Raw genomic sequence first — 22,170 nt, forward strand, 5'->3', positions numbered from 1 at the left:
AACACATGAGTCAAACCAATTGCATGGAAAGCCTCTCAATGCTTCAAGAAGTTTCATCTCACCAACACTAGTTGACAGTACCTTATTCCAAAATGAAGCTGACTTGGCCAAATGGGCTTTAGCATACGCCAAGCGACTCCGTTTATGGCATGTTCACGGAAAAAGCTACTTCCGCATTTGTCTCCCACTCAGCATCTCCTGGTACAAAGTGCGACGAATAGTCGAATGCAGAGACAACATCTGAGGCAAGATCATGTCGTAGTCCTTTGGAGCTTGACTGTGGGTTGAGTTGAATTATTCTCACCAACCGTCGACTCTGCTTATCTGAGATGCCACGTTGAGCCCTACGTGGTCTTCCATTTCCTTGCTATGTTCCTCACAGTGGAACATTTGCTATATGAGATAATTAACTGAAATTGCTGATCCGATCAATCAATGGTTTTTAAAAGAAAATCAAGAAAATTATCAGGGGGGGGCCCCTTTATCATACAACCGTATACATACACACACACACACACACACCCCCACACACACCCACACACACACACATTAAATGCTGCAGGCTCTGACTCGTCAGTTCCCACCAGGCTTTAGCTGCACTACTTTGCGATCAATATGTGTGATTCCACCTACCATCATAGGTGCCGCTCTCCAGAAGAAGGCCGCTCTCCTCCAGGATCCGGAAGTCTCCCAGGCTGATGAAGTTGTAGTCCACGCCGGGCACTTCACCCTCGCGAGGGAGCCTGGTGGTGCCTGTGCAAAGCGAAACCAAATAAAACACATTCAATTATTCAAACCTGAAGACTGCCTAGCAACAAACCCCAAAGAGGCAGCACTGATGTCAACAAAATTGAAATGCCGCATGCCGAGAATGGACCAATTGTCGGTAACAACTTCAATGCAAATCTCCAGCACGGAAACGGAGCTTTACGGAGGACCATTCATTTAATTGCTGTCTTCAAGGTCAAGCGCATGATGAGAGGAAGCACAGAGGCACGAGCGCTCGTCGACTCATATTATTATACATTCATCAGACTGGATTTATGCTGTCGGACATTCAAATGGGACAATCAGAGTATGTTGAAATAACATACAATGCGACCCCCCCAAATTCCGTTACGCTAAATCACAATCTTCATTCCTGATATTTACAAAGATATGACCTTGCTTCTGTCATAACAAAAAGCTTTGTATCGAAAGAAAATGCCTCAAACTGACCTTAGGCCTCCATTAACCTCAGCAAGAGTATATTTGAACTCTGGTATGAGGACATTGCATGGCTACTAGAGAACAATTTCTGAACGTGTGATGAGTTGGAAATAGCGTTGACAAGTACCTAAATGATTTAGTTGATTTCACACTCTGACTGATACATGTGAACAGTTGATTTAATAACGTTGTTGGCTGAGTGTCTTTTTTAACACGTGAAGCAATTAGCTGATTGGGGCGACCCAGTGTCCTATTAAGTACCGTTATGACGCCATTGCCATTTTTTTTTGTTTTGTTTTGATTTTCCGCTCTTATGTCCCGGCTCTAATTGGACCGTGACAGCTTCTCAACACCCCAGCAGATGATTAAATGGCCCGTTTGATAGTGAGACAAACATCAGAGGAGCCTTCTTTGCAGAGCTTCCTTGGTAACATGCTTTTTGTGTTAGCTGAAGCGCTTGACACTTTCTCTTGTCATGCGAGAATGCCAGCCTTAGCTGCTTCTCATTAGCAACGGGTCTGACTCGCAGCTTTGCTCTCAAAAAATGTCGCCCTGTAGCCCAATTACTTGTGCCGCCGTTGCCGCATACCTGCCAACTGTCTCCTGCAACCATTATCCCGCCATGCCGGGGCATCACTTTCCAGTGGGCGGCGACATAATGAGACCTCGGTCCAGTTGGACGCTGAAGCTGAATGAGAGCCGAGCAGGTGTAGATCCATTGCATGGGGGTGTGTGGGTGTGTGTGTGGGTGTTTTTTTTTTTTTTTTTTATCTGAAAGAGTCACAATGCAGAGTGCGCCAGACACTTTTTTTAGGGACAGCTGTACAATAAAAAAAATGGTGGTGCCTGGAACCGAAAACTAATTGCTTAACTAATAAACTAAGAAACCAAAATATTGGAAAGAAACCAATTCACTAAATACTTTTGACTGACTAATAAATCAACAAATGGACCAACTATTAAATACAGTACAATGTCAGCAATTTGACAACTCACAAAAGGAATTAACTGCTTATATAACTAACTAAGCTATTGAACTAACAAACTACACAACTAACAACTCAATGAGCGAGTAAATTCACTACATATTGTTACAACTTAGCTTACTTACTTAACTCCTACTAAGTGACAAAAAATAAAAAACAACACTAACAAAACAACAAGTTGAGCAACAAACCAACTAACAAATGAAGGAACCAAGTAAGCAAAGAAATAACGATTAACAAAGAAACTAACTAAACTGCTGAAAGAACCAAACAAAAAAATAATAAATTAAGTAGATACAGTAGTTACTTGGCTGGTTAATTTATTTGAACCAACTAACAAACAAAAAAAGAAAATAATGAACTAAATAACCAAGCAACAAATCAATGAATGAACAAAGAAACCGATAGACCGGCTGATCGACTAACTAACAAAGCAACCAATCAAACAACGAACCGCTTCAAACCAAAAAAGAAGATGCACTGTTTTTATGCTGAGACATGCAACTGTCTACGAAAATAGGACCTTTACACATAAAGTACAACTTTTACAGTCATCCTCAATATACATTTAGCAGAGATACATCAAGGAAGATGGAGGAGTTTGAGGAAGTTAAAGAAGGTCACAGCTTAAGGGATTTACGTGTGTTCTTTAACTCAGTCCAGGCATATATGACGTAACTTGCGCGTGTGTGCGCAAGTGTGTGTTTTGTGTGCTAGATGGAGCTCGTTGAGCTTGTGTCTGATCTCAGCAGGGTGTTGAAGGAGCGTGCTACTGAGCTATCGGGGCGAAAAAAAAAGCAGGAGGGCTTTTGTCCTCTGCAGAGCTTCGCATCTCTTTTAAATGAGATGGAACGTGCCCAAGTATGGCTTATGCGCTCGCACACTCTCAGACTTTTGCCCTCCACTTGTCTTTACTCTTCACTTTCTTTGTAAATTTCTGCATTAACTTGGATTGTTTTCTCAGGCGACTGAGCTTATGGGGGCGGAAAAGTTTTCGTTTAACAACAATAACTTGAAATGGATAAAAGGGGGTGTCTGAAAATGAACTCCTGAAAATGACCCATTTCATACTTATTTGCAGACTGAAGATTGACATTTGGACAAATGATCCTTAAGAGTTTCAAAATTATGACCAGTGGATCAATGATGCGTCAAAGATTTGTGAATGTGAGTGAGATTTGCTGTTTGTCTTCATGTTCCCTGGCGACTAGTCGTGCATGTGCATGGAAAAAAATGCTTGGATGTAATGGAATCATTTCTCTCTGAATGTCTTAAGACATTGTCTTACAGATGTCTTAAGAACATATATTGACAGGGAGTCAACCATTTAACGTAAGATTCAAGCAGTCATTTTGAGCAAATTCCAGTGCTTTTTTTTTTTTTTTTTAATTACGCAAGGTTTTCTCAAAGTGCGGTTTAACGACCACTATTGCATGCAGGCTTTCTATAGTGGTACAGAAAGTGCCACTCTTTTCATTCAATTATGATGTGCACTATACATACTATACTATACATTATAATTTAATATTTAAGTACAGTTGTATGATTGGCCTTTATGGAGAGGTGCAACAATTTCAATTATCAAATTAATTGATAAACATTTTTGATAACCATTGAATCATTTTCCTTTTTTAATTTAAAATTGCTCAAATGCTCAGAATTCTAACTTTTCATCAGAAATACCAGTAGAACATTTCACTGAATAGTGGTTTCTAACGGCAATAAAATTGTCCACTGATAAATAATGTGAAACATGTACTTTGTAAGGGTACAAAAATATTTCCAGTCACCTGACCTCTGAAACGCACAAAAGAGCCTCATTTAAGAAGTGTGTATGAATACAACGGCACACGTGTTGCATGCAGAATCTCGTGCGTGTCAATGTATGATTCAAATTTTGGTCGAACAACTGACAGTGCAACAATGGTCGCACTAGTGAAACTGTACGGAAAGTGGAATGGTGTGGTGTCCTGTTTGTCGATTAAACTGGACTGGAAATGAAGGACTGAATGTAGAAATATAACGTGTGGGCATGGTGCATGCCAGCATCACTGTGCGCTGAGAAGGTGAGAGCAGTGTACAATTGCTGAAGCCTGCCGTTTAGGTTAGAGTCCTACCTATGTTTTCGCACAGTTTTTATGTGCAAAATGCACATAATATTGTCGTGGCTTGAAATAATTTTAGATATACAGTGGTGTCTTAAGATATTATTTTTATCACGCGTAACCTCAAGGGCCCTTTCTGCTGTCTTGATGACTTTTATTTCAATATCATGAACTGCTGCCCGAAGATAGCTGGGATCGACTCCAGCATGCCCGCGACCCTCGTGAGGAGACGCGGCTCAGATAATGGATGCTTTATCAGTGTTACATTGCACCCATGCAGGAATGACCTCTATCTGCCGATTGAATCTTACCAATTTCATATTCATGCGCCATTTCCTTTGAGCGTCAATACACTTTTTAAAATCAGAAGCTGCACCACAAGGTGTAAATGACTGCCAAAAAGAAATGATGGCTGTAAAACAAGGCGGCCCAAAGGTAATTGAAACAGAGGGGAAGGTGAAGGATGAGAACATGAGAGCAGGCGGACGAGCGAGTGACGGAAGCCACTTCCCGCGTCTCCCGCTTATTACGGCAGTCATTCAAGCTGGGAATTAGAGTCCGATTCGCTGGGGGGCCCCGTGATGAATGGAGCCTGCGGGCCATAAAGCTTCAACGAGCGCCACCGCCGAACATGAAAAGGAGAATGGAAAGCGTGTTCCCTGTGACACTAGAGAACAATGTCTGTATGCGGGTGTGTGTGTGTGCGTGTGTGCATGTGAGATTGGAGAGAGAAATAGATCATTTGCTGCACCTTGGCTCAAAAAGTGCCTGTTCAACAGCTTTAAGATGAAAGATTCTGCAATACAGCAGACACTCGGAATTTAAACATGTTCCCGGGAACTATTGGACCTTTATTTGGTCTTCGAATGGATTTCCCTCAAGAAATATTAGAAATAGAATTAAACCTTTGATAGATTTGCATTTTTAAGAGGTGCAGATCTTTTGCTTTGAAAGAAATTTGAGATAGAAGCCTTGTATGGTCGCAGTGAATTCAACTCAGCGCAGCAATTGGCCAGAAACAATTCTTCAGGTAAAGAGGCTTCCCGCTGTTTATTGCCACTCCCAGTTTAAGTTTACTGTCAAACTACAAACACAATTGCATGTTGTTTATTTAATTTGCGTAGGAAAGGTCTGTTTAGCTTAATGCTAAAAAACAATGTGAAATGCCATAGACTGGCTAACAAATAGTACCTGTGTTGCACTTCTCGCATACACCTTTGTGACTCATTCATTCTCTTTTTATATCTGTTGCAACATGCTGATGACACTCTGTGACACTAAGCTCAATGGCCCCTTTCATCTGAGAAGATTCCGTTTGAATGTCGTCAAAATGTGAACAGAATGATGAAGGGGACTGTTTAAATACCGATTTCCATTTGAACCTAGACATGAATTGGTCTATTCGTGGATCAAACACCTGTTGTGAATTTGGAATGTTGTTTATGTCAAGTTGTGCAAAACGTACTGAAGCATTGAACGGTTTGGATATTTCCATTCAAACATTTACAGAAAGTCAAATGAAGTTCAGCGGGAAAGGTTATAGGGCATTTTTGGTTTATTGAGATTTTGCTTGATAGTCCAAAATTGAAGGTGTAGTTTATATAGTTCGATTGTTTTGAAGTCTGTCTTTTGCAATATTTCAAGAGAAATAAGAAATTTTTTTTTTTTTACTTTAAAACACTGCATGTTTAGGCTTCAAAATCAAGAGGGTACTTGCTTTGAAATAGCATCTGCTCATTAATACAATTGCTCGAGTGATACAAATCAACCTTTTATTATCCGCTAGTCAAACATTGTCCATTTGTTGTATTCAATCATATTTCTAAGTGTATCCGGATAGAAATTCAATACACACAAGAAGAAGACAAATGTCATACCCGCAGAGAAAAAGTGCATGGCTCCTTTGTGGAAAGTGTACGACTTAGAGGACTGCCATGATGCACAAAGTACCTTTGTAAATAAGTTACTTGGAGGTTTCTGAGATGCCCTTGCCAACGTTACTATGGTGACAGAGTGTTTATCAAAAAAAAAAAAGAAATTAACTGGAGAGTGGGAGTGCATGAATGATGTTTGTATGTGGGTGTGCGTGCGTGTGTGTGTGCGTGTATGCGCGCAGCTGCATAATGCACATGCCATTATAAAAAGTGCCAAAGTATTTATACTATTGCCATTTTGTCCAACATGCACACACGCACACACACACACACACACAGGCACATTCAATGACAAGAGACTCAAAATGAATAAAGTATATTTGCCCACGGTGCTCGATGAAATACCACCAAAAAATAATCTGGAAAAAAACTCTTAATCAATTGCTTTTGTGTTGACTATACAGTGCAATCGAATGTATTCTTGCTATTAAATACAACAAAAGCAAAAAGAAGCAATGACACTGTCAAAGAATAGCGCCGAGCAGTGCCTTAATGAGAAAAATGACGTTCCTGATCGAACCTTTAAATGCAACTACAGTACCTTTGTGCAAATCCTCTTTGTATTGTATTCTTTGTGCCTCTCATCCTGCTGACAGTCAACAGACAAAGCCAACAGTCACGAACTTGGGTCTGAACCTAGACAATGATTTTAAATTGGACCGGCACATTGGTGATGTTGTTGAAGCCAGCTTTTTTCATCCAAGGCAGCCGACTATAGAAAAGTATCTCCTTTCTCAGCAGCACTTTGAAACAGTAATTCATGCCTTCGTTAATGTAATTGACTTTATTTTGGAGTAAGCCAATCCTCCATCAAGAGTCTCCAGTTGGTCCAAAACGCTGCTGCTTGCCTCTTGACCGGTACTCGTAAAATGGAGGACATACAGTATTTTCTGGTTGACTGGTCCTAACACTTATACTTTGGAGCGACTTGCACATGAAATTAAATGGCAATTTTACAGACAATTACGAGGGGGCATTCTAGACTTATGCACCAACATCTCCTACTTGTCACGAAGATAATTGATAACATCGGAACACAAATGCCCCTCCAAAAGAGGATCATATTCTGCAGACTACAAGATGCAAGTAGTGAAATTTGCAGCTGAAAACTAGTTAGTGATTGGCGGAAAGCGAAGGCTACACAGTGCGATGAAGAAAAAATAAAAAAGTCAAAGCAAGATGATCACAGCGAGAGAAATTAACTGCCAGTGGCTGCTTGACCAGCATGCTGCCCGGAGAGGCTTGTCAACATTGCAGTTATGACTCCACTCAGGTAGTTGCTGAGGCGGTGAATATAAAGAACTGAGCAGGAGGACATTCTTGGTGTTTCCACTTCATAAAACGCAACCGCCTCTCTATCAGAGCACAGACAACGGTGTCTCAAAAATATAAACATTGAACCTCTTTTCAGTTCATGTCACAATCTTCATTGTGTTAGCATATCTTACATATATTCAGCCTGTTCTCTTTTCTTTTATTAATGTTATAACTTGCCTTCCACAATGAAATGTCAGTATTTGATCTAGTATTTTGTCAAATAAATTATCCGCAAAAAAATGCGACTTATACTCACGTGCGACTGATGTGTGTTTTTTTCTACCTCATTATACATTTTTTGGGCAGATACTCCGGGCCGACTTCAAGTCCGGAAAATACAGTAACTCCCACTCTTTCATCCCTTCCCTGGCTCCCTGTACATTTTAGAGTTGTTTTTACAATTCTAGTATTTGTTTTCAAGTCTTTAAATGGTCTCATCCCACCTTACTTCTCTGAGTTCCTCCAACACAACACACCTGCCCAGTTCCTCAGGTCTGCAGACCGAGGACTAACTCTCCTCCCGCTAAACCAGGCATGGGCAAACTACGGCCCGGGGGGCCACATACAGCCTGTTAAACGTTTTAATCTGGGCCGCCAAACTAAAAAAAAAATTAGATGAATTATTAATATTTTCTAAATACTGTGGTTTTTCAAAGACATATATATTGTAATGCTTTTGTTCATTTTCATTTAAAATTAAATATATTGTTTTTCTCCGATGAGGTGAGGTGACCAAAACACTACATCCATCTGCTCCTGGTCCGGCCCCTTTGTCAAATTTTAGAACCCATTGTGGCCCGTCAATCAAAACGTTTGCCCACCCCTGCGCTAAACGTTAGGCCAGCCCCACCGCTTCCCATCCTCAAAACTCATCTTAAAACTCATTTGTATTCTTTGGCTTTTGACTCGGCATGAGAATTGGTTTGGATTTTACCGTTTTTATTTGTTTAGTGCCTTCATTATTAATTTGTTTTATTGTTTGTTTGCTCCATGCACAGCACTTAGTATACAGCGGTCCTTTACAAATACAGTTAAGTTGAGAATTCAGAATCAAAATTGCTTAAACACAGACCATCAGTGCATGGAAGTTTAAGCGAAATCTGCCCAGGCTGTGACCGGTAGGGTGAAGTAATACAGATGAATTCGACCGAGGAAGTGAGCCCTGTTGTGTTGGATATCATTGAAAATCAATGAAGCTCTTGGCTTGATGTAAGCAATCAGTTTAAGTTCAAATGGATCAGTTGAGGCAAGAAATACACATTGCTTTGACCCTCAAAGTCAACCATCATTTGTTGGACATCATTCAAAATCAATGTTGTTCTTGCTTTGTCATCAAGAATCAATTTATAAAGGTTTAAAGACCAGCGGGTTGTGAGAGAAGGGTGATGACTGTTTTGTCCCACTAATTCATCTTTGCTTGTTGGATATTATTCAAAATCAATATGATTTCGAGTTTTTGATGATGTTAAAATGAAATAAGAGAGAGTGCTGAGGAATTGCATTGTTTTTGACCGGGTTTCTTGAATTGGATCCAAAAGCAATACAAGTCTTGCCACGAAGAAACAATTCATAACGCTTAAAGACTCTCTCAAGGTCATTCAGAGATTTGCCACTAAATACGGCTGTCAAAGTTAAAGCTTTAAATTTGGAGATTAATTTAAATTATTTCAAGGTTCATTTAATGCAGTTTTATTTACTTCCTGTTGTAGCCCATAACCTCGGAACAAACCAGACTATCGGTTGTTTTACTGTTGTACTTGCTTAATGCACGTTGGAGAAATTCAAAGTAATTTGATTTGCAAAGCCTAATTTGGCGTATCATATCAGAGAAAATAGTCCGGGCTCAAATTACTTCTACAAATTTAAGGCTGATTGGTGCACATTAGCAGATCTAAACCTGTAAATTAGAAGTTTAGAAAGTTGTTTCTATGAGAACTAAATAAGAAAGTTGTTTGTTTAGTCGGCCATCTGAATGCAATTCATCATTTAATATTGCATTATTTATGCATAGTGTTTGCTTTCGTGTTGTCACTGACCCCGTGTCGACGTGAATTTACACACAAATTTGTGCTCTGTCAGTTTAAAAACAGCTGCACTGGACATGTGCCACTTAAAATGTACATGGAAATTGACAACCCCCCAAAAATCTGATGGAGGCATTAAATTGGAATTTGGACAACTGGACCTGCATTGTACCGTAAGTCCAGCCCCGAGATATCTGCTGAGAGGGACTTTTGTGATGCGTTCAGAAATGACGTGTCGGTCGTACTTACACGGGATGGTGCGCAGGTATAGGTTGTCCCGTATAATCTGCTGGAGCTTGTGGTCCAGCGAGCCCTTCTGAAACTGCAGACTGAGGTAGTGGCGCAGGTCCGTGTTCAATACTTTGCCTGCAGAGAAGAGAGATGGGTCAATACAACACGGCGCCACTCCCTCGGAAAAGAGTTCATGGGCAAAACCAAAATCAATCCAAAGCCTTGTCATCCCATCAAAGCATCCACGGTGTTAAAGATCACTCTATTGACTCCGTGATATCATATCATTGGCTTCCTTTCTGCATGACTCTCCTAACTGAAAATTCAATGCAGTTCTTTTAAAATGATGTACGGGGGCCTTCTACCGAACAGACAGCGTGATTCAAGAGAAAATGGATACAACCAAAATTTATGTAGGTCATGTGAAATTGTCGGTTTTAGTGATCAAACGGACGCTAATCTTGTTAAAAAAAATGTACCTTGCTTAGTCATGATGGTGTTTCCGATTGGATCAACTCAAAAGGATGACATAATGTGGCCACCTGTTCTTTCTTTGTCATTCTACCTTTTCATTTGCTCACCGAGAGGAATTGGAGCGTAAAATGCCAAAGAATAGTTAAAGCATCCCAGGTTGAGTTGAAAGTCACACTTTGTATTAAATACAAAACATTCACTGATGTTAAGAAACAATCCCGTTGCATTTTCCTTACATGAGTAAAGCAACATGAGTGGCCCACCAGTTTACATGCAGGCAATATTGGGGTCCTTTTCGGAGTCATCCAAAAAAACACGACTTGAGCAGACAGTTTTACCCCCACACATTTAAAAGACCTGATTGAAATGGCAACGCACAGACGTCATGAAGCAATTATACGTCATCTCCAGTTGTTCTTCGGTTTCCTTCATTTCTTCCTCCTCGTTTCAAAAGTGTGGTGTCGTACTTTAGCTTTCGCCAAACAGCGTGCATAAAAGCACAACCCGTACGACAAAGACCAAGATTCCTTGCGGTTGAGCATGTGCAGGGTGTCTCATGCAATCGGGGTATTCTGATTGGCATGTACATGCATACATCTTCGGGTTCGAGTGGCACAGGCATGATATTGGCAATTTTAAAAACCCAAACACGGGTATATTGGGGTTATTGCGTTCATTTACGTGGTTATCACAAACCCAAATACGGTTTTGCAACAGTGTCAGAAATATTAGTCAGTGATTTTCTTTTATCACGCTACAAACCACAGCATTTCATTTTTGTTCCAAATGTAGTATTTATCAAAATATTTAGTACGTCAAAAGGATCAATTTCCATTTCAGACTGCAAACCTCATAGAAGTAAGCAATAGTTTGGGTGGAATACTTTTGGATCACATTTAAATCCACTAACCATAACCTGCAATCCTAAATCCGACCACAACCCTACTACCTAGTCCTAACTCCGTACTCAATCATATTGCTCCGTGCAATATCGATCATGAGTTTGGGTTGGACATTTTTGAATCCTTTATAATGGACCAAAGCATAATAATAACCCCGAACCCCAGCCCATGATCCAAACCTCGAAACCCCAACTCGAAGTATAACTCTAAACCCCAATCCCTCACTCTCACCCAAGCCCCATACCTTGATCGTACAACTTTCATTCGATTCATAGGGATATATTTAAAATTGTGCAATGTGACAAAGACATATCGCCCCCAATAAAACGTATTTGGTGTTAAAAAATAAATTATTTTTTCCAGGGAAACTCTTTTTAAGATATACAACTTATATATTTATAAATCTGTGTCCATGCTTACGCTACCCTCCAGGTAAAGCTTTAATCAATTAACCAAACACCAACCCCTACCCTAAATCAAACACGGGTTACCATACCTAACCATGGTATAAAATACTGATGGTGGTGCAGTTGACTCGTGGTTTCAACAACCTCATGAACAACAAAACGAACCATGCGAAGCGAAGTGCATGAGGCACCGTTAAATGTTTGCCAAAACAAAGCAAGTTAGTGCAAAAATTTGCGAGGCAACGGCAGGTGTAGGCTTCTTCTGACTCGTCTTGAAGAAAGCGCATCTCTCTCTGAAATATCGTCGTAAGGAGTTTGCAAAGCAGGAGGAGATCTGCAGTGTCTGCTTGGCCTGTTTCGGCATCTCTTGACAGGAGGGAGACAGTCGCCTTTGAAGCAAGCGCTGCACTTTATAGGAATGTCTCAACGCTATTCTTTTTCTCTCCCCCTTTCAGACCAAACGTAGCTCAGCAGGACTGCTCCGCGATGACGTGACTGCATCTCAGCAGGACTTAAGATGAGATTTTGCTCCTGTAGATGTAGTGTACGTGCTGATGAAAACACGGCTATGGAGGGCAGATGGAATAATGATGAGCTCCGGGAATAGTTCTGTGAGCTTTCTCAGCCCTCAAATCCTCTTTGCCGCTCCTCATCTTGCAACAGACATCCAAAAACAGGCCATTATTATGGCAGCAATCCTATTATTTTGCACTCTAAAGAAGCTCCACATCCACATTTCGGACGTCTTTGAAACAGCCCTCGCGTCCACAGGCTTTAAAAGCTGCCGTCTTCCCATGAGGTGCAAGAGAACGCTGCCCGGCTCCCTGCGGCGGGCCGTCATCACAGCTGGTCAAGCTGACAAAGGGAGAAAAAAAGAACTGAGGCCCAATCTGGCAACTTCATCGTGAAGCTGGCCCAGAAATGTTCCTCTTTGTTGCGATTCAATTCGCACACGTGGGAGTTGTTGTTGGAAACAAAGCTATTTCAACTCAACGCTTTCATCGGGGGACTTCTACAAAGTCCGCTTCAAATTGGTTGAATTTCCTCCTCTTAGAGCACCATTTCCGGATGTACCCTGACAAGGGAAAAAAAATCTCTTTGTATTGACTTGATGTGAAGCTAAGCACTTTGATCTCATTCGGATTGTTTGGATTGCTTGTCCCATCAGTGGTGAGGTTAAACACGTGTCAGGAAAACCGCGTCAGTCTTAACATCCTCAATATATACGTCAGGACAAGTTGTAAAGTTCTTTCGACACTGTCTCAATTGAACCTTCTGCATCTGACTGAAAAAAAGTCCATTGCAACTTTGGGTATTTTTCTCCAGAATATATTCTATCCACAAACATGCATAAATATTGGCATAAACGAGGATGTGAATTTAATCTGGGCATGATGAAATATGATGGAACTGCCAGAAAAAAAAGTCATGAGGGAGAGAAGCTAAAACCAAGTGTTGCAAACTTATTTACTGTTTGCACAACAGCAAACTTTCAAAACTGATTCCCTTGCACTCCAAAGGGTGTGGATTACATTTGGATGCTATGGTCGTTGTTTGCGCTATAAAAGCTTCTTTTTGTGGACAAGTCACAATCCTAAAGCTTGCCCAACTCAGAACAAAAGTCAAACACGACTGAATGGACAATCATAAACAAATCACAAACCAACACACCTGGCGATTGACCCTCACACACATCCTCACTTAATGTAATGGAAAACTGTGACACCCCCTTCGTCTTAGTATGACTGTGAAACAATATATATCTACTGCATATAGGTATAGATATGATGCTGCAATGTGGTGAATTTTTCATTGGAATGTCAAATTGCAGCAAATCTATTGAAGACGGACTGACAAATGAAAATGTAAGGGCCGAATCACATTAAAAAGACGAAGACGGAGGACGATTATTTTTAGGAAAAAGGACGGAAGTGTAAGGATGGAAAGGTGCCCAAGGAAGAGGACGGAGGATGCGAGACGGAATGGCAAAAAAGGGTAAATGGCCTATCTATGTAAATTATGTGTTTTATTACTATGCATTGTCCTTTGATGGCTTGACGCAAAATATATCCCACAATGCTTTGGTTTACATCATGTACTTACTACGCAGACTTGAGTTAAAAAGAACAAAACAAAAAAACCCCAATGCTGCATACCTTTCGGACATTGTCCCATATATTTTTTATTTTGCAAATCACCACAATGCCAGTGTGTCCACTTTTTTTTTTTTTTTTTTGACCAGCATGCCCAACACTAGGAAAAACACAGTAAGCATTTCAATAGATAGGCACAATGTGTGTGTGACCAATATTAAAATGCAAACAAAGTAGTTCAATTTGAAATTTTATTAGTGTGTAACTGTGGCATTAAAAATTGATTTTTCAGTGATTTTCTTTGGGAGATTTCTTTTAGCGGGAATTTTATGTTTTTACTGCAAATAACTTCCATTTAAGGCTGATTTAAAGGGATAGAGCTGCTCAAAAGATCAATAAGTAGCAATCCCAAAACGGAGTATCACTTTCACTTGTCGACACATGGTCGTGCAACGTGACGCCTCAGCGATGACGAGCCGCCAGCCGTTAGCCGTCAAAGAGAGTGGCACTTGCATGTCGCGCGACAAAAAAAATAAAACAGCAATATCCACACACACGGCTTTGCAGCACTGTGTTAAATGTGTTGCTGCAGTGCATGTGTAGTGTGTTGTTGTTGTGTTCACGTTGCCCTGTCAGGGACTGTTAGTGAGGCTGTCACATCACACAAGTGGACTGCCTCGCCCCCCCCCCCGCAGATAACGCCGCTATTGTACCAGGCCTCATTTTTCGACTGAAAGTGCCTCAATGGATTGTGTTGCGGCCGTCAGAAGCTGAAGCCGTTTGTAGCCTATGTCTCTGAGGTCCAGGCTGGAAGCCAACACACACGGTTTAACCAAGGGGGAAAGCATTACATAAGAGAGTTTGGGTCTACATTTATCTGGCGGAAAAAAGCATTGTCTGTTTCACTCCTTATTACAGAGCCAGATGTTTTTAATTATGCAACTATGATTCCACAAATGGCATCAAAAGAATAGCCCAAACCTCTTTGTATATAAGTATAGGAACATGTGACATAGCCATATTGTACTGAGTAGCCAGGACAGAAACGCGTAGCAAATTTTCTTGCCATTTTTGCTGTTGACCCTACGGCACCCAGAATTAAGTGCAATTTAAAAAATATATATTTGTACTATTACTATAATGTGTAAAGTGATGCATGAAGCATGGTGTCCATTCCGTCACAAGTCTGAGAAATTCTCCCCTGCAGCACGCGCGACGTCCACCGGGTGTTCATTATCTGAGTCATCTGCCTGTCACTTAATTAAGCGTCCGCAGCGTAAAGGGAATATGTCATCCAGTCCTGCAGCAGTTTACAGCACACTGGCTCAATGGGGAAAAAGGCACACCGTGAGAAGGGATCCTGCCCAATTTGCATGAGCATACAAAGAAAAGAAGCCTCCGTGCACACCTAGGTTTTGCAATGCATGTCGCTATTGTAACACATTGAAAGGCAAAAGAAGACGTACTTTAATTTTTTGGAACTTAAATTATTTGGTTTTATTCCCCTCATACTCCAAGAATAATATTAAACCCACAAATCAGCCTACTTGCTCCAAAATTGTTGTGATAGTGCCTTTTCCGGAAATCACTTACTGCAGGCGTCTGACTGGCAAGATTTACTCTCTGGCTTCATGTCCGTAAAGTCAGAACAATGGCGCGACCTTGAAGGAAATATTGCAAGCGAAACGTTGCTGTTAACCCTGCTTTCTCACAGTCAGTTGTAAGCAAATAAAAATAAAATCTCAAAGTCAGTGAGAGCATGTTTTGAATGTCCCAGTGTATATTTAGATTAAAAAAAAAAAAACACAACACAAAATGAGCCTAACATCAACATCGCATGCATCCAAAGCTTCCAATAAAACTCTTACACAGTTGGCTTTTAAATCCCTTCCCCTGATGCTCTACTTTGCCCTGAATACAATGCAGGTAGCTGCTTGGCCAACAACCAACCACTGCTGGCTGCATGACTCAGTGACATCCTGCTTGCCGGGCACTCCTCTCAGCCCCTGGCATCCCGCTCTCGTCGCCCACACCTCCTCCATCGTGTCCTTACCCCGCGGCCGACACTGGCCATCTTTGGGTACAAAAACTGCCCCGGGCCGCTTTTTGAGTGACAACCGCACTGCAGTGAGCCTCGGCTCAGGACGGGGAGGGGGGCCGGTCGGGGGGTTGGTTGGGTGAATAGCGCCATAAGCCTCGTTTATAATCTCACACCTCACGCAGCACCGTCAGATGGATTCTCTTCACTTGTGTAAGCGGCACGCGATAGCGGATGGCGCATCCGGCGAGGAGAGCGGCTTGCCGGATGCGCCGGCCGCGCTCGACTGCCCGATAAAAGAGAACTGGCAGTCGTCTCGCACGCTCCAAATCTCCCTCCGCACACTTCATTTTACCTCATTTTCTTTTTTTAACATCTGACAAATAAGGAGCTTAACCCTCAAATTTTGTTCATGTCAAATTTGACCCATTTTTCTATTTGAGTTTGTTTTTTTAAAGATATAATAACACAAAAAAATACAATAAATGTCATTCTTACAACCTAAAATTTGATTACTTATCCTACAGTGGCCCCAAAAAAAAAAAAACAACACAAAAATTTAAATAATTTACTTTTGTACAGGAGCTACCGGTACATTCTTCTTGTACATTCTGTACACTGAGGTTCGTCCAGGTCAAAAACTAATTGGCAATGCTGATTGGCATAAATGCAATAAATAAATAAATAAATAAATATAAGAATAAATAATAAAATAAAAAAGAAAAAAATTAATCAACTAACGACAAGTGAGTTGACATGCAAGTCAGGGACAACCAACCGGCACCCCTGAATGATAAAGTGCACATTTTCCGTTTTGCGTAAGCGTACCATGTTTCCAGCCGGGTGATTTTAAAAGTTGACGCAATGAGACATCTGCTTCCACATTAAAGTTAACTAACCATATGTTACCCAACCGCCACTTAATCTATCCATCAGCGCTGGGGATCTAGTTGGGAATTTAGTGTGCTGGTGTGAGATGGGCTGAGGATATGTAAATAGTTTGTGTATTTCTAATCATGTTTTTATACACTATTTGTATCAGTGGTAATTGCGCACACACACACAGACACTTACGTTGTTGCTTTAGCACACACGCGCACAGCTGGAACACACGCACACACTTCGGCTTTTCTTTAAGTTTCGATTTCCTTGCTTCAGTGTAAATTCCTGACTGATCTTCACACGTGATTTATTCCTGCTTTCCTGTCTCCCTGGAGACAGACCCCCATTGTCTGCTAAGGTATGAGCCACTGCAATAAAAAGGCCGAGCGCGAATAGGAGAGAGAGAGAGAGAGAGCGCAAGGGTTTGAACTAAGCAAGACGCTCGTTTCCGCCTGGCTCGCTCTCCCCTTCGCGAACGGTCAGAAACAAAACTTTACCTGGTTTGCTCTGGTTTTCTGCCACCTTTAGTAAGTTAATTTCAGTCTAAGAAAGGCGTCAGGGCATTTTAAACCTGACAGCTGCTGAGCGAGACGTTCTGCACAGTTTACATATAAAGTCCCATCTCACCGAATTCCTCTCGCACACGGCATGATTTGGCTGGACAAAGATAACGCAGCACTTTTAAATTGCCCACAGGTGTGAGCACCTTGTTATCAGGTCAAGGCCAAACAGCAAGCGGAGCGGCATTGACGTTTGTTGATACCACTAATTAGCTTTAACTAGTGAAGTTCACATAGTTGATTGCTTGGTAGAGTTGTCAACGTGGCAGCGGTGAGGTCATATTTGAGTTTGGTGATGTATCCATGTGCCATTTGCACACACTGTAGTTTAAGTGCTAATCATAATTTCAAAAAGCGTTCCCGCATGACGAGACCTCAGCTCAAAAAGAATCTGATGGTTTAACTGTATTATGCTTTTACTTTGGTACTAGTTTTGTATTCAACAAAAAACGACCTTAACAGTCACCGCACTTTTCTACATGAACAATTGGCACATACATATGCAACAAAAAAAAATAAATAAATACAAAAACAACTCAAGTGAGATGTGTTGTTTGTGGGCGGGTCCTCCTGATCCCAAGCTTGTCGCCGTACCGTGTCTGCATAAAAGTGAACTCATGTTTTTTTCCCCTTCTCCTTTTATTGCAGAGTACAAGCGCGGTTTAATTATTGAACGTGTGAGTCAGAGAAAGGAACTGCATTAGACGCCTAAATGAGGTGGAAGCCGAGCAAGGCGACGACAAAAAAGTTCCCCGTCACCGTTAGGCACGTGGACTGTATGCCTAACGGCGCGGTCATGATTCCCATCATGCACCAGGGCCACTTTACACAAGTGTGAAAAGCGTCCGGACATCACCGAACATCACCTAAACAATGTACTACAAACTTCATCCATTTCATAACTGCACAGTAAACCCCTGCAATTTGTGGTGTAAAATTCTAAATGAATTAATAATTATTATTTTAATCATTAAAAGAAATAAATCAATTTTTTTTTTCTTAAAAGTCTTTATTCTATTACATAACTTAACCACTAACTTCATTCGGCATTCTTTTTGATGTTTAATGAGTCTGCAAAATAAATAAATAAATGCTGAGTCATTCCTAACCTAAGATGACTGTCGCGAGGCGCTTCACCGTTAATCCGGCCAGCCGCGAGGGAGCGATAAGACGAATATATCGGATTTGATCTCGGGATCAAACTACAAAGGGCTGTCTGCGCCGGCTATCGCGCAGGAAGCGGGGAAATCTTTCTGCTTCCTATTTGGCTCCAGGTAAGGTGTTTTTGAAAGCCTGATGGGGACAGCGACACGCTCGTACCCGACGTTTGGGAGACAGCGGACACCTCGCTAGGCAGATTATCAAAAAGAAGACGAAACAAGAGCAAAGAGTGTCTATGTGACACTGCTTTCATTGGCATTTTCTCTATTTGCCGGAGCCTTCACAAGCTGACTATGGTGAGAGGCTGAGCTCACCCTGGATTGGTCGCCACACATATAGACAAACAACCATTCACACTCAATTTTGAGTATTCAATTAACCCAGCTTGAATGTTTTTAGGGTGAGCAAGGAAACTGGAGTTCAAGTGGAGAGAATGAAAACAGTGATTCAAACCCATGAGCATAAAATCAATTTAATCAAACTTTTTATTTAATTTAGTCACTTGATCATTAGAATTGGTGACAGGAAATTTTGAAACCTTTGTTTCTATTTTTCGGACGTAGCTATGTGTTGGGATCGCAGTATGATCATCGCTCTGTGGAGTTTGCATGTATTCCCCTTCAATGCGTGGGTTTTTGCAAGGTAGGTTCAGAAGACTCAAAATTGTCCTTTGGGGTGAATATGAGTGCGAATGGGTGTTTGTCTCCAAGCGTCTGAAACAGCAATAAATGGGGGTTCGCTATACAGTATTATTGTGATTACATGTCTAATCCTGCGTAGAGTGCTCTTGTTTACACTTTGCTGTCACTTCAAGCAAATGGAGGTCTGCACTAAATGACAAGTGAGGCTGCATTTGTTTGCCAACACAAAAGACTCAGCGGGGAACAAAAGGTGCAAGCTCACTGCCTAATCCTCCTCCCGGGGCTACCAGCTCCATTCCACGTGCTGTATTTTTATTTATTTTTTTTTTTTTTAACCACAGCCACTCCACATGAGAAGGTCGTCATTTCCGTGCTTTGTAAAATGCCGCTACCATGTGCAAGCTTTATTCTTGAGTGAGCAAAGAGCATTGCGAGGGCATCTTGGGAAAGAGCATCGTGCACTGAGTGAGAACAAGAGCACAGCGCACAGATGTTTACCGCACACACACACACACATTATGAATGCAGGACTATTACAAATAAATGAGGGCTCGTGCCAAATAAGTTCACACACAGTAGATTAAGGCTCGGTCCACACGTTGGTTGGTTGTGGGCAAACGTCTAACATGGGGACTTGCCAGTTAATGTACATGAAGACATCAGATTTTATGCATGAAGGTACACAAATCCTTTTGAGACTTCTTTTTGGATGAAATGTTAACTATTCATTAAACTGCTGCTTATTGCAAGGCCACCACTGTGTGTCATCACCACAAAGGACAAACTTCGTCAGGTTAGTATAGTGTAGTTATATTAGTATAGTAGTCATGCATTTCCGCCGGAGGCCACTTACTTAAGCATGGTAAGTCAGGTGGCGGCAATGCTTCAAAAGTATTAATCACGACTATTATATCCACCCAAAAAAGTAGTAGAGGAAAGAAGTAGCAGTCATGGGAACTAATGTGTGATGAATCGCTCGTTTAGCATCTGGCTTCTTTATACCACAACAGGAATTTGCAGCGGCAAAAAGTTCAACCAACCAGGATCCTACCTTTTGGCCACAAAGCGATGCAGGATTCTAGTTCAGGTAAGCCAATTTAAACTAAAAAGAAAAACATCCCTGCTGTTATAAACCTACATTTTTTCCACCGTGATCTCGTTTACTGCCGTCACCACGTGGTGCGTTGGCATATTCGCGCTGACGCCCAAAAGCACCCACTCTGAAATTGAGTGTGTTTGATTATGGATGCAAGTCCAAGCTTCCTTTTGTTTTTTGTAAAATTAAATTCACCTCAAAAATGTACCTTTACCCTATCTTTATTATAGTCTGTGAAATACGGTATGCATTTGAGCATTAAAATACATTGTTCTGTAGGTTGGCACAATGAAAAAATAAATAAATAAATATACGTGTATTTTGTCCTTATAAATGGCAATTTTGTCATATATCCAGTTCGGATGAGCAGAGACCGATGTGACATCCCATGCAGTATCGGTGAGAAAAATTGTGCCCCCCTCCATTGTTTACGTTGCTCATCCCTGACCTAGACTTTGCTTCGCAGTAATGACAGGCTCATGTGGTAGCTAATCAAAGAACGCTATGGCAGTTGAAGGACATTCCAGTCACTCACAGTGCACAATCTTAATCCTTTTTTTTTTTTTTTTTTTTTTATAATCCCGCTGCCTGAGAGAAACGGCAGATCAATTTGTAACAATGAAACCAACGAAGAGAAGGGCTCCATTCCCGCACTTCGAGAAAGCCGACTGCTCACAAGACATACTGTTGCTGTGACGTTAGTGTATCCTCACTCGGGGATGAACTGCTCAAGTCCATCACGAGGCTTTATCGGCTCTAAGTGCTGCTTCCAGTTGAGGAGTCTGCTGGGAAAAAGATGGAAACGCACCCTGACACACTCCTAATAGGCGAAAAGGCCATGGGAGTTTGGGGGAGGGATCGTCCAATTCGCCAGCCGAGTGGTTATCAACTCCGCTGGTGCCTCGCAGGCCGCGCGGATACCATGCGGTAAATACAGCAAATTAAATTCCGTTCCATTTTTCTGGGTTTTCACGGAGAGCGGTCACGGCTGCACACGCTTGCGGGTTTTGGTAAGACCCGATACCAGAGGCCCACAAGCCAAATTGCAACCTTCTATTACAGAGGTGGAATAAAAGCACATTATTCATCATGAAGGAGAGTCGCTGCAAACAGTAATTGAACTTGAAAGTCCGGATGATGTAATCCATCTTTATACCCCAATTGTACTTCCAGTCATTTTATGCTCGTAAGGCCATTATGTCCTCAAAAAAAGGCCATTACCCCAACCAGGCCTGAAAAAGCCAAGGCGAGAGTTTTGATCACTGCTTTGCTGGTTTGTTTTGTTGTTAGTTATCAGGATTTGCTACAACTGCACAACAGATTTAATGACACAGTTAGGCCTGGTACACACTTTTTTTCTGAGACAGACACCACACAAAGATAGAAAATCAGGCAACTAACATTTTTGTTTGTATTGTGTGTGGTCGCCGGGGCTATAGTACTTGAGTCCGGAATGAACACGTTTTTTTTTTGTTGTCACTGACTTATCTCAAACTCGGCATTGGACTCAGAAAATATTTTTTTTCAACCAAGTCCAACAATGCAATGTTTTTTTTCTTGTAAATTATCGTCTTCCTAACCCACCATCAAGAACTTGCCTCAGCCAAAACATATTAAAACCAAAAACAAAATATTAAGTCGCCTGCAGATTCTCATACGGCACCACGTCAAACTTTATTCGACACTCGAAGAGGCACCAGAAAAAGGCAGTATCGTATTTTCTGAACTAAAAGACGTTCCTTTTTTTCCTTGATTTTGAACCATGCGGCTAATACAACGGTGCGGCTTTTCTGTGGATTTTTCTGTCACCAGTAGGGGCGCTTTATAATTCAGAAAATACGCTAAATATATCTCGATTTATTTTTTCCCCCTGGGTCTGTTCTGTTTTAATTAGCAAAGTTGTTGCCGTTAAAAGTACTGTTTTAACAATCAGTTTATGTACCTTTATGTGCATTCACAGTAAAAAATCGTCCTGTACATGCAGTAAACAACTAATTTCTTTCAACAGAAAACTGTGGCTTATACTGGTGCGGCATGTATATCGTTTTTGGGGGGGGTTGTTTGTTTGTTTGTTTTATGTTGTTGTTGTTTGCCTGCACACATAATAATA

The 22,170-nt window shown here is 41.3% G+C and overlaps 1 protein-coding gene across 3 annotated transcripts in view; it reads right to left on the bottom strand.

The window, feature by feature from the left end:
* Positions 1–22,170, bottom strand: part of magi3b (membrane associated guanylate kinase, WW and PDZ domain containing 3b) — a 142,026-nt gene that overhangs the window by 49,862 nt on the left and 69,994 nt on the right. For all 3 annotated transcript variants that reach the window (XM_088308483.1, XM_088308486.1, XM_088308484.1), the window contains exons 2-3: positions 9,825–9,941; positions 634–753 (exon numbers count right to left, since the gene is read on the bottom strand). In XM_088308483.1, coding sequence (XP_088164609.1) covers positions 634–753; positions 9,825–9,941 — 237 coding nt within the window. The remainder of the gene's footprint in view (positions 1–633; positions 754–9,824; positions 9,942–22,170) is intronic.

Source organism: Idiotropiscis lumnitzeri, chromosome 11 (genome assembly GCF_059441095.1).
Source record: "Idiotropiscis lumnitzeri isolate Australia: NSW breed Sydney's pygmy pipehorse chromosome 11, RoL_Ilum_1.0, whole genome shotgun sequence".
Classification (NCBI taxonomy): domain Eukaryota; kingdom Metazoa; phylum Chordata; class Actinopteri; order Syngnathiformes; family Syngnathidae; genus Idiotropiscis; species Idiotropiscis lumnitzeri.